The sequence below is a fragment of the Bombus huntii genome, chromosome 15 (assembly GCF_024542735.1).
Source record: "Bombus huntii isolate Logan2020A chromosome 15, iyBomHunt1.1, whole genome shotgun sequence".
In the NCBI taxonomy this organism is placed as follows: Eukaryota; Metazoa; Arthropoda; class Insecta; order Hymenoptera; family Apidae; genus Bombus; species Bombus huntii.
Window position 1 is genome coordinate 6428183 of NC_066252.1, and position 18067 is coordinate 6446249.

The 18067-nt window shown below is 29.6% G+C and overlaps 5 protein-coding genes across 11 annotated transcripts; 2 read left to right on the top strand and 3 right to left on the bottom strand.

Moving 5' to 3' along the window:
* Positions 1-88: 88 nt before the first annotated feature.
* Positions 89-7958, bottom strand: LOC126873665 (uncharacterized). Of its 2 annotated transcripts, XM_050634762.1 has the most exons (8): positions 7814-7958; positions 7391-7592; positions 4610-5817; positions 2502-4492; positions 1723-1862; positions 1512-1636; positions 1295-1434; positions 89-1191 (listed from the first exon to the last, which is right to left on the bottom strand). In XM_050634762.1, exons 4-8 carry the CDS (start codon positions 2518-2520, stop codon positions 701-703), a joined length of 915 nt encoding a protein of 304 aa, XP_050490719.1. In that variant the 5' UTR covers positions 2521-4492; positions 4610-5817; positions 7391-7592; positions 7814-7958; the 3' UTR covers positions 89-700. The 2 variants fall into 2 exon arrangements, with proteins under 2 accessions (XP_050490719.1, XP_050490720.1); XM_050634763.1 differs by lacking the exons at positions 7391-7592; positions 7814-7958 and having other exon boundaries at positions 2549-4492; positions 4610-6790.
* LOC126873888 (putative uncharacterized protein DDB_G0282133) lies at positions 7774-9550 on the top strand. The gene is made up of 3 exons (XM_050635223.1): positions 7774-7779; positions 7862-7922; positions 8198-9550. The coding sequence occupies exons 1-3, from the start codon at positions 7774-7776 to the stop codon at positions 9424-9426; spliced, it is 1296 nt and encodes a 431-aa protein (XP_050491180.1). The 3' UTR covers positions 9427-9550.
* On the bottom strand, positions 9453-14489 carry LOC126873650 (lisH domain-containing protein ARMC9-like). 4 transcript variants are annotated; one of them, XM_050634731.1, is made up of 17 exons: positions 14341-14489; positions 14060-14233; positions 13846-13975; positions 13691-13758; positions 13220-13453; positions 12920-13146; positions 12512-12842; positions 12268-12441; positions 11965-12213; positions 11577-11888; positions 11346-11473; positions 11189-11273; positions 10872-11131; positions 10420-10737; positions 10288-10355; positions 9921-9951; positions 9453-9720 (listed from the first exon to the last, which is right to left on the bottom strand). In XM_050634731.1, exons 1-17 carry the CDS (start codon positions 14398-14400, stop codon positions 9603-9605), a joined length of 2967 nt encoding a protein of 988 aa, XP_050490688.1. In that variant the 5' UTR covers positions 14401-14489; the 3' UTR covers positions 9453-9602. The 4 variants fall into 4 exon arrangements, with proteins under 4 accessions (XP_050490688.1, XP_050490690.1, XP_050490691.1 ...); XM_050634733.1 differs by lacking the exon at positions 10420-10737; XM_050634732.1 differs by lacking the exons at positions 9453-9720; positions 9921-9951; positions 10288-10355 and having other exon boundaries at positions 10362-10541; positions 10605-10737.
* LOC126873667 (alpha-ketoglutarate-dependent dioxygenase alkB homolog 6) lies at positions 14441-16153 on the top strand. Of its 3 annotated transcripts, none has more exons than XM_050634767.1 (6): positions 14441-14586; positions 14926-15098; positions 15181-15357; positions 15478-15585; positions 15662-15760; positions 15828-16153. In XM_050634767.1, the coding sequence occupies exons 2-6, from the start codon at positions 15054-15056 to the stop codon at positions 16083-16085; spliced, it is 687 nt and encodes a 228-aa protein (XP_050490724.1). In that variant the 5' UTR covers positions 14441-14586; positions 14926-15053; the 3' UTR covers positions 16086-16153. The 3 variants fall into 3 exon arrangements, with proteins under 3 accessions (XP_050490724.1, XP_050490723.1, XP_050490725.1); XM_050634766.1 differs by lacking the exon at positions 14441-14586 and adding an exon at positions 14594-14742; XM_050634768.1 differs by lacking the exons at positions 14441-14586; positions 15478-15585 and adding an exon at positions 14594-14742.
* A 68-nt stretch (positions 16154-16221) lies between these two features.
* On the bottom strand, positions 16222-17284 carry LOC126873668 (THO complex subunit 7 homolog). The gene is made up of 3 exons (XM_050634769.1): positions 17095-17284; positions 16538-16962; positions 16222-16457 (listed from the first exon to the last, which is right to left on the bottom strand). Exons 1-3 carry the CDS (start codon positions 17102-17104, stop codon positions 16275-16277), a joined length of 618 nt encoding a protein of 205 aa, XP_050490726.1. The 5' UTR covers positions 17105-17284; the 3' UTR covers positions 16222-16274.
* Between the last annotated feature and the right edge of the window lie 783 nt (positions 17285-18067).

Below are 18067 nucleotides of genomic sequence, written 5' to 3' on the forward strand. Positions count from 1 at the left end.
GATAAGATAATAGTATTAATCATACCAATGGACCCAAATTTATCTAATTGTTGGTCCTCAATAATAAAAAATGGAATAAATTTCAAAATTATAAATAAGTAATGTTTATTGTGTACTTGTGTCACCACATCTACATAGTATTTACACTTATTACAATTATGATAATATTTATTATCATTTTCAATGTATATACATACAGAATGCTTTTGGGATCTTTTTTCTAATTTTGTTACACTATTTTTGTAACTTCTTTCCCAGCCCTCCTTATGGCATTTAGTATAATCTCATAAAAAATTGATCTATAATTTTCAAAATCATGAAGATCAATTAATTTGCTTCTCCATTATTTGAAAAGTATCTGGGTTTAAGATGACTCAACCATCAAAGTGTGGGAGTTAAATGTACACATATTAAATAAATTTATCTCCTGCTTTCTTTCAATGTTATATTGCGTATAAAATTTTAATGGAATCATTCAATGAAAGCTTACAATAAATTAATGAATATGAAACTATATTCCATTTGATTTCTGAGTAAATGTTTCATCATTCTTTAATATCGTCATAATACTATTTATAATTCTCTTTTAAATTTATATATTATCTCTATTAAATTAGAGTTACAATCATATAAATATTTATGACATAAAAAAATAATTTGTATCTCGTATGAAAAATAAATATTTTCCACAAAAAGAATTTTATCTACCAACATATTCCACAGCGTAATAATCACAAACGACTAAAGTTTCATAATCTATGTAACGTTCTTCATGGCCGTGTACGCCTATATAACATATTTGATGATTCGGCTGTATTTTTCCTATGTGATATACACCTTCGTGTAACACTCTGCCTATAAAAAGAGCGTGGCCGTCTTCGGTTTCACCGGCAGGAAGAGCGTACAAAGGAACACTTCCTTCCCATGATTTTACCCAATTCACATCTTTGCCGCATAATATTTGAAAATCTTTTTTATCGTGAGAGGCTCCACCCCATGGGATTGTACATACATTATTTCTGATACCACCAGGTGTGATCGAATCTCTGTGATGAACACGGCCTATATACAAACCATCTTCTGAGGCCATTACAGCATTTTGTGGAAGACCATCTGACTCGTTACAATCTACCCAACAGTAGCAAGTGTCTACCAATTGTTGCCTAACAACTAGAGATGTACATGGTGATTCTAAAATGGATATATAGAAATGTCTAATAATGTTTAATAATAGTAATGCTTAATAACATGTTTATTAATTTGAAATGTTATTTGATTAATTTGTAAGAGATACCTTCTATCAAAAATTCACCAGTTGCACCCCACGCTGTGCTAACCCCTATATAATTTATAACAAACGGATTTCTGTCTTTGTATGCTAGAAAAACATCACCATTTTGTCGACCAATCTTTAAAGTTCCATCACAACACCATCTAAGAATTAAATTGTTGTTTCCTTTCGGGTTTGATTAAAGTGATATTTTTATATAAGAGTAGTTTTAGTTTCTTACTGAATCCAAATATTGAACATATACTGAGCATTTAATATGTTTCTTGTTTCTGCTTCTGCCACATCTTGTTCTTGGTTATTCCTTTTTATGGCTGACATTGTGTTTCTCCATCCTCCAATAATAATCTATCAATATAGAATATATTTATATTTATGTTATGTGCAAGTGTTTGGTAAATATTATATTTATTTTTAGCAAGATATAGACATACCTCATACACATTTGAGTCTCCACCCAAATGTGTACGTAAGGAAATTCTTGCATCGTGAGCAGCTTGCATACTCAGCCTTAGGCGAGATTTTGTGATGGGAAAATAACGATATTCTATGCTATCAGGTGTAATAATCCTAACTGAAAAAATATTAATTTTTTAATATATTTGGACTATGTTATTTAAAATATTATTACATTACTTTGTAGTATCAAAAGAAGCACAATTTTTTTATACAATTTATACAATGACTCATATTAATATGTAGATATAACAATGTTTGAAGAATTGTTGCTCTATATATTTATTTATGATAGTATTATTGAACTGATTGTTTTTTGTATACTAAAACATTTATATTCCAGTTAGTAGAAACATAAAATTGGTTTATTTAATGCATAGTTTTTTACATAGTAGACAATAAAATAATTAATGATAAAATTTAGAATTGTAAAAATTTCGGATAATAGCACGTTAAATAAAATTTATATATTTATACATATATTGTAGATGTGTATATGTTTCATATAAAGTTCATGTAACTTACACATTGTTCAACTGTTTGTGCGATTTTATAGATCGCTATTATTTAATTTATCAGTTTATAAAATAAATGTTATAGTATACAAAAAAGCAAATAGTTCTATAACTACTGTAAACGAATATATAAAGCAATAATTTCCCAAAAAATCGTGATGTTTCAATATCAATAAAAATCATTATATATATTATTTAACCTATTGTGCTTAAATATTTTGTAATAAAAAAGTATGTTATACCAAATTTACGTGCTGACATTTCTGATCTTGCTAATACGTGTACTCACTAAAAGTCATGGTTGTTGGTTCGACTTTAAAACAACTTTTTATTATCAGCTGATAACGCAATTGACAAAGCAATTACAGTTAACGATAGCAAGGTAGAAATATACGATCGAATTTGGATTCTCCCAATTGATGGTGATGGTTATGTTTTCTGTATAATCTCATCGCAAAGAGTGCAATTTGTCACATTGCAATCAAAGTTATCTACATAAGTAAGATACTAAGTATAGATGCGTTGCATAGGATCGAACTTCTCTTTAATTGGCACTTTCCCAGGATATTGAGCGCATGCGCGGCATATAGAACAATTTTTATTGGCGTAGATTCAATTTTGATAGCGGGAAAAAGAGAGAACGAAATTTTCATCATGATTAGTTTAGTATTACTTTAGTATTTCATTTAGTAGTTCATTACACCAATTTATCTACTCTTCTTGATTATATTGCATTCGATATAATAATATATTTTTCAATTGGAAAAATTAACAAAATTTAATAAATTATTACCTCGTAATATTACGAATATTACAAATATTACGAGGTAATAATTTTCTTATTAAATTTTGAAATTACGAATATTATCTCGTGCAGTTTTTAATTTACTTCTCTATGTTAAATTCATATTATGATTTGTGACTTATAAGATGAATAATTTTCTAACAACAAAGTCTAGGATTATAATATTATGATAAAGTAACTAGAATAGGTCCTTGCACAGAATCTTGTCATCGTATTCAGGATATGCCAAGCATGTGAAGATGCGTGAAGCTGAACCGCAACCGGTATTACTACATATCTTTGCAACTTTCGCACCACAAATATTTCTGAGTTCGAAAGTGTAGCGCACATGTTCATACCTTATCATAACTTATTTATATTCTTTCTACTTTAATCTTATCTTCACAATTAACGAGAAAATCTTTCTATTTTCTAATTGAAGAAAAATATTACATAACTAAATTATTTATGAAATTTGATTTATTTTTATTACTAAATATAACTAAAAATATGATGATCTAAATTATAAAATTTTCTATTTTTTGCATTAAAAATTTTTTTTAAATTTTTCGATAAAAAGATAAAATTTGTGTTTTCTACGAAGATGGTTCGATTTTGCTCGATGTTTAGTTCAGACTTACTGCCCGAGAATATACATATAATAAATATGCAATACGACACACATGTGTTTCGTGCGGCTTATAAAAGGCAGAATGTTCTACATATATGCAACGACATCAAAGAAGCGTCCGCTTGGAATTAGTTTACCGTCCACTTTCCATTTTCATTTTACTTTCTTCATATTGTACTAATGTCTCGCGTTGTTACGCGTGTACGACTTTTACCGTTTCACGGTCATTTGATGGTCTCTTAGAAATGGACAATTTATACTCTGATCTGGAGATGCCTTTTTCGCGGCGAATAGAAAACTGTGTCAACAGGCCGCTTACGTGTTACAATTATAATTTAATTTCGATAAAGAAAAGTCATTTACTAAAACAGAGGATGCTATTGCATCAAAGAATATCGTTTTTGAAATCTATTTCTGTCATTTTAAATATAGATTTCCTATAAAAAAAAAGTGAAGAAATGAAATATATCAACTGTAATTGTTTGTAGCGACTGGATCAATCTGTTTGATTATTCGTGATTTATGAACAGGGATAAAGTATCCTAGGTCATTGTCGTTAATATGTTGGAATTCAGCTGACCGACGCACATGGTCAATGTACGTTTCAAATGAATACACTTGTAAACGCGTGTGCAGAAAGTAGAAAGCATTGCAAAAGATAATGACAAGGATGTAGCAGTGTCATTCCGGTTTTCATGTCAGAACGCAGCATGCGATCGTCCCATTGCGATCTACATATGCTGTCTCATAACTTTGTGTCACGATCTTCAATTTTTATCAGAAATTTTCCTTTTTTGACATTCGATATTAAAACAACTCTGAAACGATAGAATAAAAGATTTTAATGATGTGCGATGAAATATTAATAAGAAAAGTACTTTGAATTTCTTACCTTAAAAAAGAATAGCTACTTTAATCTCAAGGAAGGTACTTACTCAGATGATTAAATACTATACTGCGATGTATAGTTTATTAAAAAAAAGCACATTTCCCTTTATATTATGTTAGTGCGTCATCAGATCTTAATGAACGCAGTTATAAATATTGGTGAAACGTTGGAATACATTTCCAAAGCATCCGGAAACGGATATTGCACGCAGGGTTTACAAAAAGATCGCACATATCAAGTTACATAACAAAATACAAAAATCGAAATGTATCCCTTTTTTATCTTATCAATTTGAATTCTGCTACATACTTTGGGTTATTTTTGACTGGGCTATGTTTTGCTATTGCTAAACAATTTCCTGATTAACTCGCGGGAAATTTAAATTAAAAAATTATATTTCAAAGTCCAGTTTTATTTTTATGTATATCATGGGGCTCCATTAATAAATTTTTCAGATTGAAGATTAAGGAAATTATGGAAGAGTTCAATTTTATGCAGAAGTTTTCCTTAAAAGTATTAAAAATCTTTTTGTTCATTGAAATAGGAGTGAAGTTGGACCATGAAAATTGGAAAGGCGTAGCGGAATTAAATGTAGCTTTTATCGTTTCCAATTGTTTTCAACATTTTACTATCAACTGCTACTGTATAATGTTTGCTAATTGATGTAAATTATTCACGCATGGTAGAAAGCGCGTCTGTCGAAGCATGTTTGCATAATAATTGATGTAGTGAGAGGATCAATCTCCTATTGCCTATTAGAGTGGGATCAAAATCATCTATGCCGTTTCCTTTCCTCAACGTGACTTGTTTTCTATTTATCTGCAGTTTTAACACCTGAACCATTTTACTTGCATACACTTGATTAAGAAAATACGTACAATTACATTAATTTTTTCCTTAAGGCATCTAAATATTAATTTATGCACTTTTTATGATCAAATATTAATATTGAGGTTAACTGTTGTATTATAATAATGTTGTTTAAACAAAATACGATCACAGATTGATATTATCGAATTGGACTTACTATGATCTTTGAAGGGAACTTCATGAAACTTTCTTTCGTACGAAAGGCGATTGGTATTCAAGATACTCGTGCGTTTTATGCGGATGTAAACCGAGCAAAGCGTTCTTTCTGATGTTTACGAATTTGATGCCTGGAGAAAGATAGGTATTCCTGAGTATCATTATCCATGACTATGTTTTGAAATACAGGCACGTCCGTTTTTCAGTAGATCCTCTCCCATCTTGCTACTATAAACATTGCGTGTGAACAACTCGACTACTTACCAATAACTTTATGTAATCGTTATTCAACTTCATCTATCGTTAACCCTCTCTTCGTTAACCCTCTAGCCGCGAACAACGCCGAAATCATGTTCTTATTTATTAATAGACTATGGATTTTTATACAAATTCATTAATTTGAGAATATAATTGTAATGTTAAAGCTTCGATAGAAAATTGTTTCATTTATCAAATGTTATAGAAATCATTATACTTTGGACATTTATAAAATAAATATCCGCGATCTATTTACTAAGCACTATCTTATTTATATCTTGGTATGTTTACGGAAAAAATAATTATAATATTATATTTAGATTATAATCCATGATTAAATATTAATTCAAACATGCAAATTTAATTAAATCATAATTAATAATAGGACAATATTGAATAGTTAATATGAGAGCGCCGAATTCAAAATTCCGAAAAAAGAGTTACAGGATAAATAGTACACATTTTACGTGGTAATTGGACCTGTAATGAGTAACATTGTAGTGGAAATTATGGTATTTTCAAATGGTAATTCAAAAGAAGACGTAATGCGGTTTCGTTTCTCACTGTAAGAAAGTTATCCATCTACCGTAACAAATATCTGTTAACCTTGGCAATGATAATGCATAGAAATCGGGGCTACATTTTTACGAAAGCTCGCAATCCACTGGCTGCGTCGAAGCCTATCGCTATTAAGCTGATTGTTGAGAAGACACGAAAACTTACAGTTACATTCAAACTAAACAATCTATTAATAGTATCTCTGATTAAATTCTACTCTTTATGTGATCACTTATACATAGAGAAGGTATTTATACGTTTTTTTAGTAAATTTTTACCTTTTTACACTCTATGGAAGAGATATTAAGATGAATATCTTGTTTTTACATTTCCAGGAAAATTGCATATTATTATAATATATTAAAAATGATTAATATCAATAATTGTAATAAAATTCACTTCTGAAAGAACTTTGGTTTAAAGAAATACTTGAAAGCAAGAACTTGATTAAAAATAGATATGAAATATAAAGTTATTCTATCTTACTGTATTTTGAAGATGATTAATATCAATAATTATAATAAAATTCACTCTTAAAAACGAATTCGTTCAGAAGAATGCTTAAAAACATAAATATTTAAGAGCGAGAAGTAAAAAGATAGATACATACTGCAAATCTAAAGCTAATCTATTTTAACTTACTGTATCTCTCTCTCTCTCTGCATACATTCACATATTATCTATAATTACTAAGACCCATCCCAATGATATACCTTGTAAAAAGAGCCAGAGCCATTACTATATTTTGAGTAACCAAGCAGATGTTTGGGGAAAGGGAGACTTTTCTATATGTATTAAAAAGTCTAATTACGTTAGGTAGGTCATGCTCCTCATAGTTCACTGAATAGTTAGTTGCGCGCGGACTGACCCATTGCTTTCCCCGTAAAAGTGAAGAGTTAAATCAGGTTGACTCTTTCTCCCTGCTCTGTATGGTCGGATACCAACCAATGTCCTATCAGTATGTGCACATCAAGATCGCTTTTACCTTTTTGTGAACGAGGAGGGATTCCTAGGAGTATAAAACGGTAAGGAATCGATTCGCGTGTCAGTATGTGTGTAGTTTCAATTTGTCCTAAGAGATTCAGTCACCAGTTAACGTAGTTGAAACCTTTTTGGACTTCTTCTCTTCTTTTGTCATGGCGAATTTCATTTCGCTCGTGAGTACTGAATAAGTTGTAAAATAATATCTGTGAAATCGTGAAATTTCATTTTGAATGTAATTCAATAAAATTTTTAATGCCATAATCGAAATCGTAATATTACTCCTCTGAGTTCTGTTCAAAATTTGAATTTTTATAACAGGTGAAATAATTGATTAACTTTTTGGATTAACTTTGTAATTGTATATCTAACTATTTATTGGTAGAGATGTTTGTTAGTGTTTATGCTTTAAGTAGAAGATTGTTACCCGTTGGAGGATGAGTATTAATTTATGGTGAAATTGTTCCACTTTTAGAGTGCAGTAGTCCTCGGTTGCATCCTGCTGACCCACGCGGAACCACCGGCATCGGTTAACAGTACGTATTCCTTATGCCTTTTAAAATACGGCATTCCTTCGAACAAATTTTCATGTGACTGTAATACATTTTTTATATTAGCAGACTATTAGTAACAAATAATATTCCAATTATATTTGAATTATTTCAATATTAATATTTTAAATATGGTAATTAAAATATCCCAAGTAATATTGTTCTTCTTTTTTTAACTGTTATTACAATTTTGCTAAAATTCTTTTTAATATACAATTTTTTAAGTAATTTTTTCATTTTATTTTACAAATTTGTCACAGGCTATTCTATCAACGGAGAGAACAATGGATTCGAGTATAACAGCAATATTATCAACGGTGCCTACATACCTGGGAAAGAAGGTCATAGAGAAAACATGGACTTTTACGGTGGAGGAAATACTGGACACTCGTTGACCAACAGCAGGAGCCAAGGAAATCTCGATGAAAGTTTAAGGAGCAGCTCTTATAACGGATTTTCACCCAGTTCCCATAATACTGGTTTCTCTACTACTTATACTACTGCTGCCACTCACGATAATCTTGCGTCGAGCTCTTATTTCCCTAACAACGCTGCACAATCCAGTTATGATAGTTATAATAATAACAACAATGCTGATTCGGCTTTCGAGGCTTACACGCAAGGCAGCGATCAAGCTGGATCGGATTTCAATCAATTCTCCGCTAACAAGCACAAGAATCCTTCTTATATGAGATTTTCCGATAACATATCCGGTGCTACTAGCACAGGAAGCTATCCAGAGACTTCAGAGGCTTCTTCTTTCAGAGGAGATTATTCTGGAGATTCTTTTAGGAGTCACACATCTCAAAATACAGGATTCATAGACAATGCTGACCCAGCTTTCAACAGAGAAGTTTCTAATTTCTTCAACAGCCCTAGTACCGATTATTCGTACGGAAAGCATAAAGAAAATACTTTTGGAGGAAGTAACAAGTTCATGACCGACATCTACTCCATGAATCCTGATACTCGCTACGTGCGAGGAAATCACGGGAATGTGGGTCGTGATTATACTTCTTCTATGTTTCTGGCCAACTCTGGCCAAAGCAGTCCTTTCGGCAACGTTCGAGGAAACGCTGGTGCTTATGGATCAGGAAAATTCGGCAAGTATAATAAGCATTCGGGTGACTATACCTCCAGCGCAGGTTTGAACTACCTTTCGAAGGAGCAAGACGTTGATTACTTGCTCAGTAGTTATGGTAAAGGCAGTGGAAAACTGGCCGTGATAAAAGAAGGTAGACCGAGCAGTTATGTTAGCCAATCTTATCTTGGCGGACCTTCGTACCTTAATAAGATTATTGGAAGTTATAAGAGTAAACCCAGCTTCATGAATTCATATCATAGCAGTTCACCGATTGGTTATTCATCGATGTCTGGCTTACATGGTAGTTCCAGTGGTAATAGTTATGCAGATAGTCCACCACTGAGAAGATATCGGAGCAACAGCTATATACCAGGGCATGTTAGTCCATATCCCGGTTATTATTGATACGTTAGACAAGCGTGAGGGAAGTATGTTATGTTATGTTTTGTACATATTTATTATATGAAATATTTAATTTTAATTAAATACTGTTTGTTTGTTGTTTAAAATAAAATTATTGTATAAATAATGGGAGTATAATATTCATCCCTTTTTATTATATTCTTGAGATCTGGTTTTAATTATGGCGGAGTTCGTGGAAGCTTTGGCTTAGCTAAAAATGCTTCCTCTGTATCGGATTTTGTCTCTTGCGTCCATGAAACCTTATCGTTGGCAATCCTATTGCTATCTTCAGTATTCCTATAAAGAAAGTTCCAATTTCGTATGATAATCGATATTTTCTAAAGAAAAAGCTTGATAACGGTAAATAAAATATGAAATTTATTCAATAATTCGTGGCGTATAAAAAAGTTAAAATTTTAATATAAAAATTTACAATGGTGCACAATTAAGTTTGAAATTATACAGTGCGTTTGTATCACATTAGAATTTCGACTCACAATGACGCTATGCTGCTGAGTTTCTCCATTACTGAAAAAATATAAAAGCGATAATAAAATTATTAGTTTTAGATTTACATTATTTTATAGAATACGTTCGATATGATTCGTCTTGATATGATTCATCTTAGATTTTATTGCTTTCATATGGTCGTTCCAATTTTTTCGAAATCATGATCAAGTACATGTTTAAGAGAAAGTTATAAAGCTTTCACTAGATAGTGCTTACAGTAAACCTTGTCAAACATGGTAAAATCAGTGGACGTTTAGAAATTTATAAATGGTTGTTACGCATTAAATATTCTTTTCCTAATTTTTTTCAATAAAGTGAAATCGATCGAAAGATTATTTTAAATAAAATTCTTACCTGTTGATTCAGCTTCACTTCCGATTCCTAGGAGCATCGAGGATGCTAGTGTCGTTTTGCTGCTTTCCCTGTAAAAAAGTTCAATTAAACATCTCGTTATATTATATCTTTATTCTAAAAAAATTAACAAACTTCGAAGTATGATTTTCATAAAGATACATAGCACTTTCATTATGAATTTCTTTTACGAAAGTCTTATCATTCTTCGAGTTCCATCTTTCATTCGCCACTTGCACTTTAAAAATTTGCCGATCCTTAAAAACGTTATAAATATAAATTTTAAATTTTAATTTGATAGTTAATTTCTCGTTAAATACCTTTGTCGAAGAAGATTTTAATTCGACTACACGTGGCTGTGGTTTTGGATATGAGATTGTCTTTTTAATAGAATTTTGTAGTATTACAATATTAGTTTTAGTTTTCACGTTAGGCTTGCTATTTACCAATTTTCTTGAAATGTATAAAAGAAGTTTATAATTTTCATAGAAGTATATATTTTTACTTTATCAGTAAAATTATCTTTTTATTTAATTTTATTAGTTTTACATATTAATGAAATTAAGGTCGACATGCTTTAACAATACCTTGGTAAAATTTCTTCATGTTGTATTGATTCGTGTTCAGAAGATAAATTTTTAATTTGATTATTCTGCATAGCAGAATCTATTGCTTCTGTTTTCAATTGCGGAAATGATAATTCGTCGGATATTGTTTCCTTCTCTTGAATTGCCTTTGGTAAAATTGTATAACATGACTCTAATAACGATTCTCCACACAATTCTCCGTAATTATTCTTTACCGGATCATTTTCGTCCAATTGACTTTCCAATACATCAAATTCCTCCTGAAAGTTTTTCTTTTTTTCAGCAAAGTATAAGACGTTTTATAAGTCATTACCCACATTATCATTATCTGCCATTTCCTCGTCTTCCGTTTTAATAGTAATTTCACCTCTATGTATCTTTAGAATATGATCCAAGTGTTTCCTGTTTTTCCCATCTTATTTAAATATTTTATTTGATATAATCTAACTTGTAACTCATAAAAAAATATTTTACCTTATCTCGCCAGTTTTATATTTACTGTATTGTTCTATTATAGATGAGAATTTAATTCGTTTTGCTTCCTCGTTGAATACGTGATTCGTCAAGAAATTATTTAAGGCTCCATTGATATATGGTAATGCCTGGTTTAAATATACATCATAAATACGTGTATATATGTATATACATAATGCGTATCATAATTCGTAATTTTAGAAAATATGAAACACGACACATATATTATACCGATTCATGATCCATTAAGAGTAAATCAATTAATGTTGACATAAGTAAAGGCGCCATTGTTGACACTCTTCTTTGAGCTGTTTGATGCAACGATAAATTCATTAAAAGAGCCGTAGCATATTCCAAGCGATAAGAATCCATAACACGATACTGATCATGTAGATGATGGATCAACCATTCCATTAATCCATTTTCTATCATATAAATCCTTTGTTGTTTACGTAAAGATAATTTTTGTAACATTGCAATCATCATATTGCAAGTCAATGTATCTATATTATTATCAGAAATACTATTCATGCACTTGAATACCTAAAATGCTTATCTTATTAATTCTATAATCTTTTCTAAAGTTTTGATATTTACAGTTTTGTTAGTGTCACAATACCGTATCAACAACAGTAGAATCAAATGATAAATAGTCTCTTCCACATCTAAATGATGCCAATGCATTCAATAATCTCGTGACTGATTGTTGTAAAGGATGTGGTATGATAATGTTTTGTGGAGTTAATAGATATGGCAAGATAGATTTGCCTCTATAACTAGCAATTTGACTGTGAAGTCCCAACAAGTCTTTACTTATATATTCATGCACCGTCTCATCTCTTTCTCCAGGTTGACTAAATGTTATTTTCTAAAAAAAAATGTTTATCTATTTATGTTAAATAGATATTAAAATTTGTCTTACCCTTCGCAATGCTTGCAAAAGAAATAGTTTTGTTTTAATGCTTCCATTAATTAAATGTAATTTGATTTTTTTGAAATTCAATAGTTTTGGAGGAATAAATACATTGTTTGAGTTTGAATACTCAATGGTTTTCATATCAGAACGAGATTTTGATAATAACAATTCTGATGAACACTATAAACAAATAAAATATAATATAATAATATACAAAAGTTAATATACACATCAAATTCTCAGTGCTTACATGTATACTATCTTTTATATTTTGATTAAACAAATCTGGAAAGATTCTTATACAAGTTTCTAACATAGCCTGGAAATCAATGACTTGTCCTTTTACAGAATCCTCTAAGGCACTTGTTAATACTCTTGCAATGCTCATCAGTTTATGATAATCAGCATGCAGTTTATGAAATCTGATTTTTAGCTTTTCATAATTGGAATGAACACTGCATAAATGAGATTTTGCTACTGCTAACTCTTGTGTACACTGCATCAATTTTTTATTCCTTTTAGGAAAGTGTGATGAATATATCTCTTCTTCTGAAGAATTCATTGATACAGTCTGTATACTTCTACAAAAAGAAAAAATGATAAAAGAAGATGATTTTTAGATTATCATTATATCAGAAGAACATTAAACATTTCTCACTTTGATTTTTGACTATACTTTATACTATCATAAAAAATAGGTTGCTCTTCAGATTCATCATCTTCCAAAAACATTGGAATGTTTCTATCATTTGGTATGATTGGTACATTATTGTTTTTAATTGCCTTCTTTGCAATCACATCTTTTTTGGAGTCTTCTGATAAGGATGTATAACTTGAAGAAAATTTGTCTGAATTTTCATCATTATATTTTGTATTGCTAAAACTCTTAAAATTGCATATATTTTCATGACATATTTTATTTATATCATGTCTTTGTAGCAACTTGTACCTTACTTACTTGTTGTTTGTAATTTTTGAGAAAGAGCTGTAAGTGGTTTGTCAATTTATCTGTCCAACTTTTTTCAAATATGTTAGAAAGAAATGGTTCTGCATATGGATCTTCCATAAAGGGAAACGCAAAATAAGGTCTTAATTCTGCATCATTTTCTAATTCTTTACCTGTTGTATTTAGAAATGTACGTAACCGTTCCATACTATCATTCATGTTCTTCTCTATTTCAGTCATAAAATTCTGTGTATTATTAATGTTAAATCAGTCGCTACAAACACACTGAATCTTTGTGTGTACAGCTATTTATGTTATTCATTTAAAAATTTTGTGCAAAATTTATATTGCAATTAAAACAAAAACAAAAACAATCTCATATTTGATGTTCTTACAAAAAGATAAATGTAGTAAATGAGAGCAGAATAAATATGACATGAATTTACAAACAAAAATTAGAGGGTTAAAACAGATTAAAATTACTTCTTCACATTCAGAATCTTGTTGATTAGATGATGTCACAAGATCACTTACAGCTGCTTGTATTTTATCTGAATGATTTAAAAAATAAGATTTTTAATTTTTTAAGAATATAAAATCTATATTTACTCTTTACATATATTGAGTGTTATAAATACCTTTTTTTTTATACCAATGTAACATTAACATGTGTTTAGGTAACATTGCAAAATACACATATATATGTAACATTAAAATTTTACAAGCTTTTGTCTGTTTAGCATCTTCAGGTACTATCAAATTCCATAACTAGAAATAAAAAGTTTCAACAAATTATATTTCTTATTACATGTAATATAATATAATATATTTGATCAATATTTTTTATTATACGTTGAAGAACGTTTTCCAATCTCCTGTTTTATAGCTGAACATTAATTGTTCGTAACAATTTTCGTACATATCGCCTTCGGTCTGCAAATCATTCTTAAGATGTTTAAAACCTTTTATTGTTGCTTCTACCATCAATGCATCGGCAGTATTTTCAAAATCATGGTCTATAAGGAACTATAAAATTTGTATGTTTACATTCATTAAATAATAAATATTTTACTAATATTAATAATAGTTGATACAATTTTGAAGACGCAATAGAACTTGAAGGATATATATACCTGATGAACAAGTTTTATTTCCTTGTTATCCATTTTATTTATTGCCCGATTCTTATCCATCTTTCTTCTTTATTTATTTAAATTGACAAGTTTAACATAATGGGGGTGGAAAGATCGTTTTACGTCGCTATATATTTAAGGAGTTGTGTTTTACATACAGTTGTGTGAAGGATATTCCCTTCCATAAGATTGATTTTACGCAAATGCATTTCTAAGCAATTTCTAGCGTTTGCATCTACATGTTAAGTAAGATAATATCTTTTAATATCATGAAGACACGAAATATTTTATTTCTATGAAGGAAAAATAATTAACTCTTAATTTATTATGGAATTGAATATAATATTGATTAGAAAAGAAACAACTTAATTATTAAAAGCTTATGGATTTATAAGAAAAAGGGTTGGTTCTTTCATACGTATGAAGTTTTAAAAATTTAAGAACAAAAGCTTTTCGATTAATGATGTATAATATCGATAATGCATAAAAAGTTATAAATTAAAAGAAATTTAAAAAATATATGAATTTCATTATAAAAGAGAAATTTAATTCTTTTAATAAATCTATATATGACTTTATTTACAGATGTATACGTTGCGTTTGAACATGTACAAAACTAGCATTCAAAAATATTTGCCTTTTTATAAGTAATAAGTCAGTATCTGAATATTTTCCGAACATTTTTTTAAGTACCTTACTTCAATCATCAAAAAATGGAAGAACACAAACATATTTTTCGTGAAAATGTGATTCCAGAGGTTTGTTTTAATATGAAGTTTATTTACTAAAGGTTATGTTTTATTTTACTTGAAATAATCTTGTCTTCTGACATTTTTATAGGTACCAGACTTAGCTATTTATATTCCAAATTTTATTACACAAGAGGAAGAAGATGAAATAACAAAATATGTGAATAATGCTCCATTACCAAAGTGGACACAATTAACTCATCGTAGATTACAAAATTGGGGTGGTATTCCTCATCCAAGAGGCATGATAGCTGAAGAAATACCAAGTGTAAGTATTTATAATAATTTGTTGTAATAACTAATGTCCTCACGATGGAAAAAATTTATTATATAATATTAAAATAAACTGATACACATATATTTTATTATATTAACAATAAGTTTTCAGTGGCTCCAAAAATACGTTAATAAAGTATCATCATGTGATATATTTGAAAAAAATAAGCTACCTAATCATGTTTTACTTAATGAATATCTATCTGGTCAAGGAATAATGGTATAGTTACAAATTAAACAAGATATATATCCATACATAACGAGATATAAAGCATATTATAATTTGTATTTATTAGGCACATTCAGATGGTCCACTCTTTCATCCTATTGTAACAACCATAAGTTGTGGCTCTCATACACTTCTAGATTTCTATAAAAGGCTTGACAGTATAGAGGTTGTGATGATAATTATAAATATAGTTGTATGTATGTGTATAAATTACATGCAAAATTTTGTTTCAGCAACATCAACCTAATTTAGAGTTCAGTTTTCTGTTAGAACGTAGGAGTCTATTCATTCTCCAAGGAGACTTATATCACAATTACTTGCATTCAATTGCAGAAAGAGACACAGATGTTGTTTCAAAGTCTGTGATAAAAAACTTGAGTATATGTGGAGACAAATTTTCGGAAGGAGAAATATTAAAACGGGGAACTAGGTTGTCTTTAACTATTAGACATGTTCCAAAAACTAGCAAGTTAAAACTAAAAATTGGATAATATATCTTTATATACATACATTTCACTTTGTAAAGTTTGAGAACATTAAATGTGTTTTTATTTCTTTACATTTGCAAACCTATACAATATATTTGAAAAGAAAAGGAGAATTTTGATATAAGATACAAAGGCAGTGTTATTATATTAAAGCATTTATAAAATTGTAAATATTTACAAAATAATTTCATTTCAAGATGTTTCAGTCTTTATAGCTGTAGAAGTATCTGTATCTTCATAATTTTCTAAACTTACATCCATTATTTCCTCATCGCATTCATCTAACATTCCTTGTAAAGAATGTATGGAAGATATTAGGACATGAAATTGTTTACGTCTCATTTCCAATTTGTGTTCTAATTGTTTAGACTTTTCCTAAACATCAGGAAAATCATTTTAAGTTTATAGTAATAAAATAAACTCTTTCTTAATTATTATGGTGCAATGGTTCTTACCTTTAACTTACTCAACTCTTCACATAATGTAGCAAGTTTTAAATTGGTTTCTACTCTATCTGGCTGCTCATTTATAACTTTTGCTAGTACGTCATATTCTATTCTATTTTTCCTAACACGTTTTGCATCTTGTAATTCCGCTTTTGTTTTCTCTATGTCCCTTTTAGCCTCCTCTATTTGTATTTCAATTTCTTTTGATAACTGTTCATAGCTTTTTAATTCTTCCTGACTCATATTTGAAACTAGTCTGGATTTTCGTTGTGCAAATTCACATTGAGCTAGCTGGGATAACATTCTTTCATGCAAAGTATTATCTACTTCTGGACTATTTGCCCATTTTATAAATGATTTTAAAAGCATGTTTATTCGACGATCATCTCCAATTCCATCTCCATCTATTAGTAATCTCCGGCGTATTACTTCTTCTGTAAGACAAATAAATTGAAATTAGAAAATTGAAATTAGAAGTTTTGATAAAACATTACGAAAATTGTGATTTTAATTCATTTAATTGATTAGGAGGTTATGTCTATGTAGTAGTACCATAATCGACTTACCGTCACCCATTCTTACCGTAAAGGAAAAATCTCGGTACAATAAAGAATGTATTATTTTTTATTATATAATCGATATATTTGTTTCACTAATATATATAATAATAAATTATTAGCCGATGAAAGTTCCGTACATTGTGTATATTTGATGTAACTAACGAGCGCCACCTGCGAAGTCTATTATTTTTAAATTAAAAATTACCACGGATAAAAGTTAAATAAATAAAAAGCTTATAAATAAGCATGTTGCTTGAAAAATTACTTAAAAAATGTTTTAAACGTATATTAAAATATCGAAGCATTTAATTAGAAGAAATAGCAGGAAATACTTTTTTAATTATACGTTTTGCAAAATAAAAAAATTCTACTTCACATACTGTTAAAATTTCCTTAAAATCAGTACTATTATTATAATTGTATTTCACGCCCCAAAAATTAAAATCATTAATTAATTTGTAACTACATTTATAAAAACGAAATGTGTACAATTTTTTAATTTTTTAAGTATTCTGATTTGACGACCTTTCTTAATTGCAGAAAATTATCAACTTTAATGATGATTAGAAAAAGAGATAATAATATCGTCGGGAAAGAAGTTATTAAGTTCCACGAGTCAGCGAATGCAACGTGCTCCCATTGGAATATTAAAATGATCCGCCATTAGTTTAATAAACCTGTCTTCTTTGTTCCCTTCGTCCAAGAGCCTTTTCCATGCTCCTCGAAGACTTTCGACGCAGCAGTCGCAGATGTCACTGTACCCCTAATGAGCACGCTATTTTTCACCGGTATTTTTATCCCGTTTATTGGCTGCCCGTTTCACAAACTGTCAGCCGGATATTAATCATCCTACTATTACGACTCTGCCTTTATTTCTTCTAAGGATAAAGAATGAAAGGGCCGTCGGAGTAGAGGGGATGGAAGGTAGGAAAACTTGTGTTCCTTCATTAGTAGTATGAGAACAGCTCTAATATAGCAG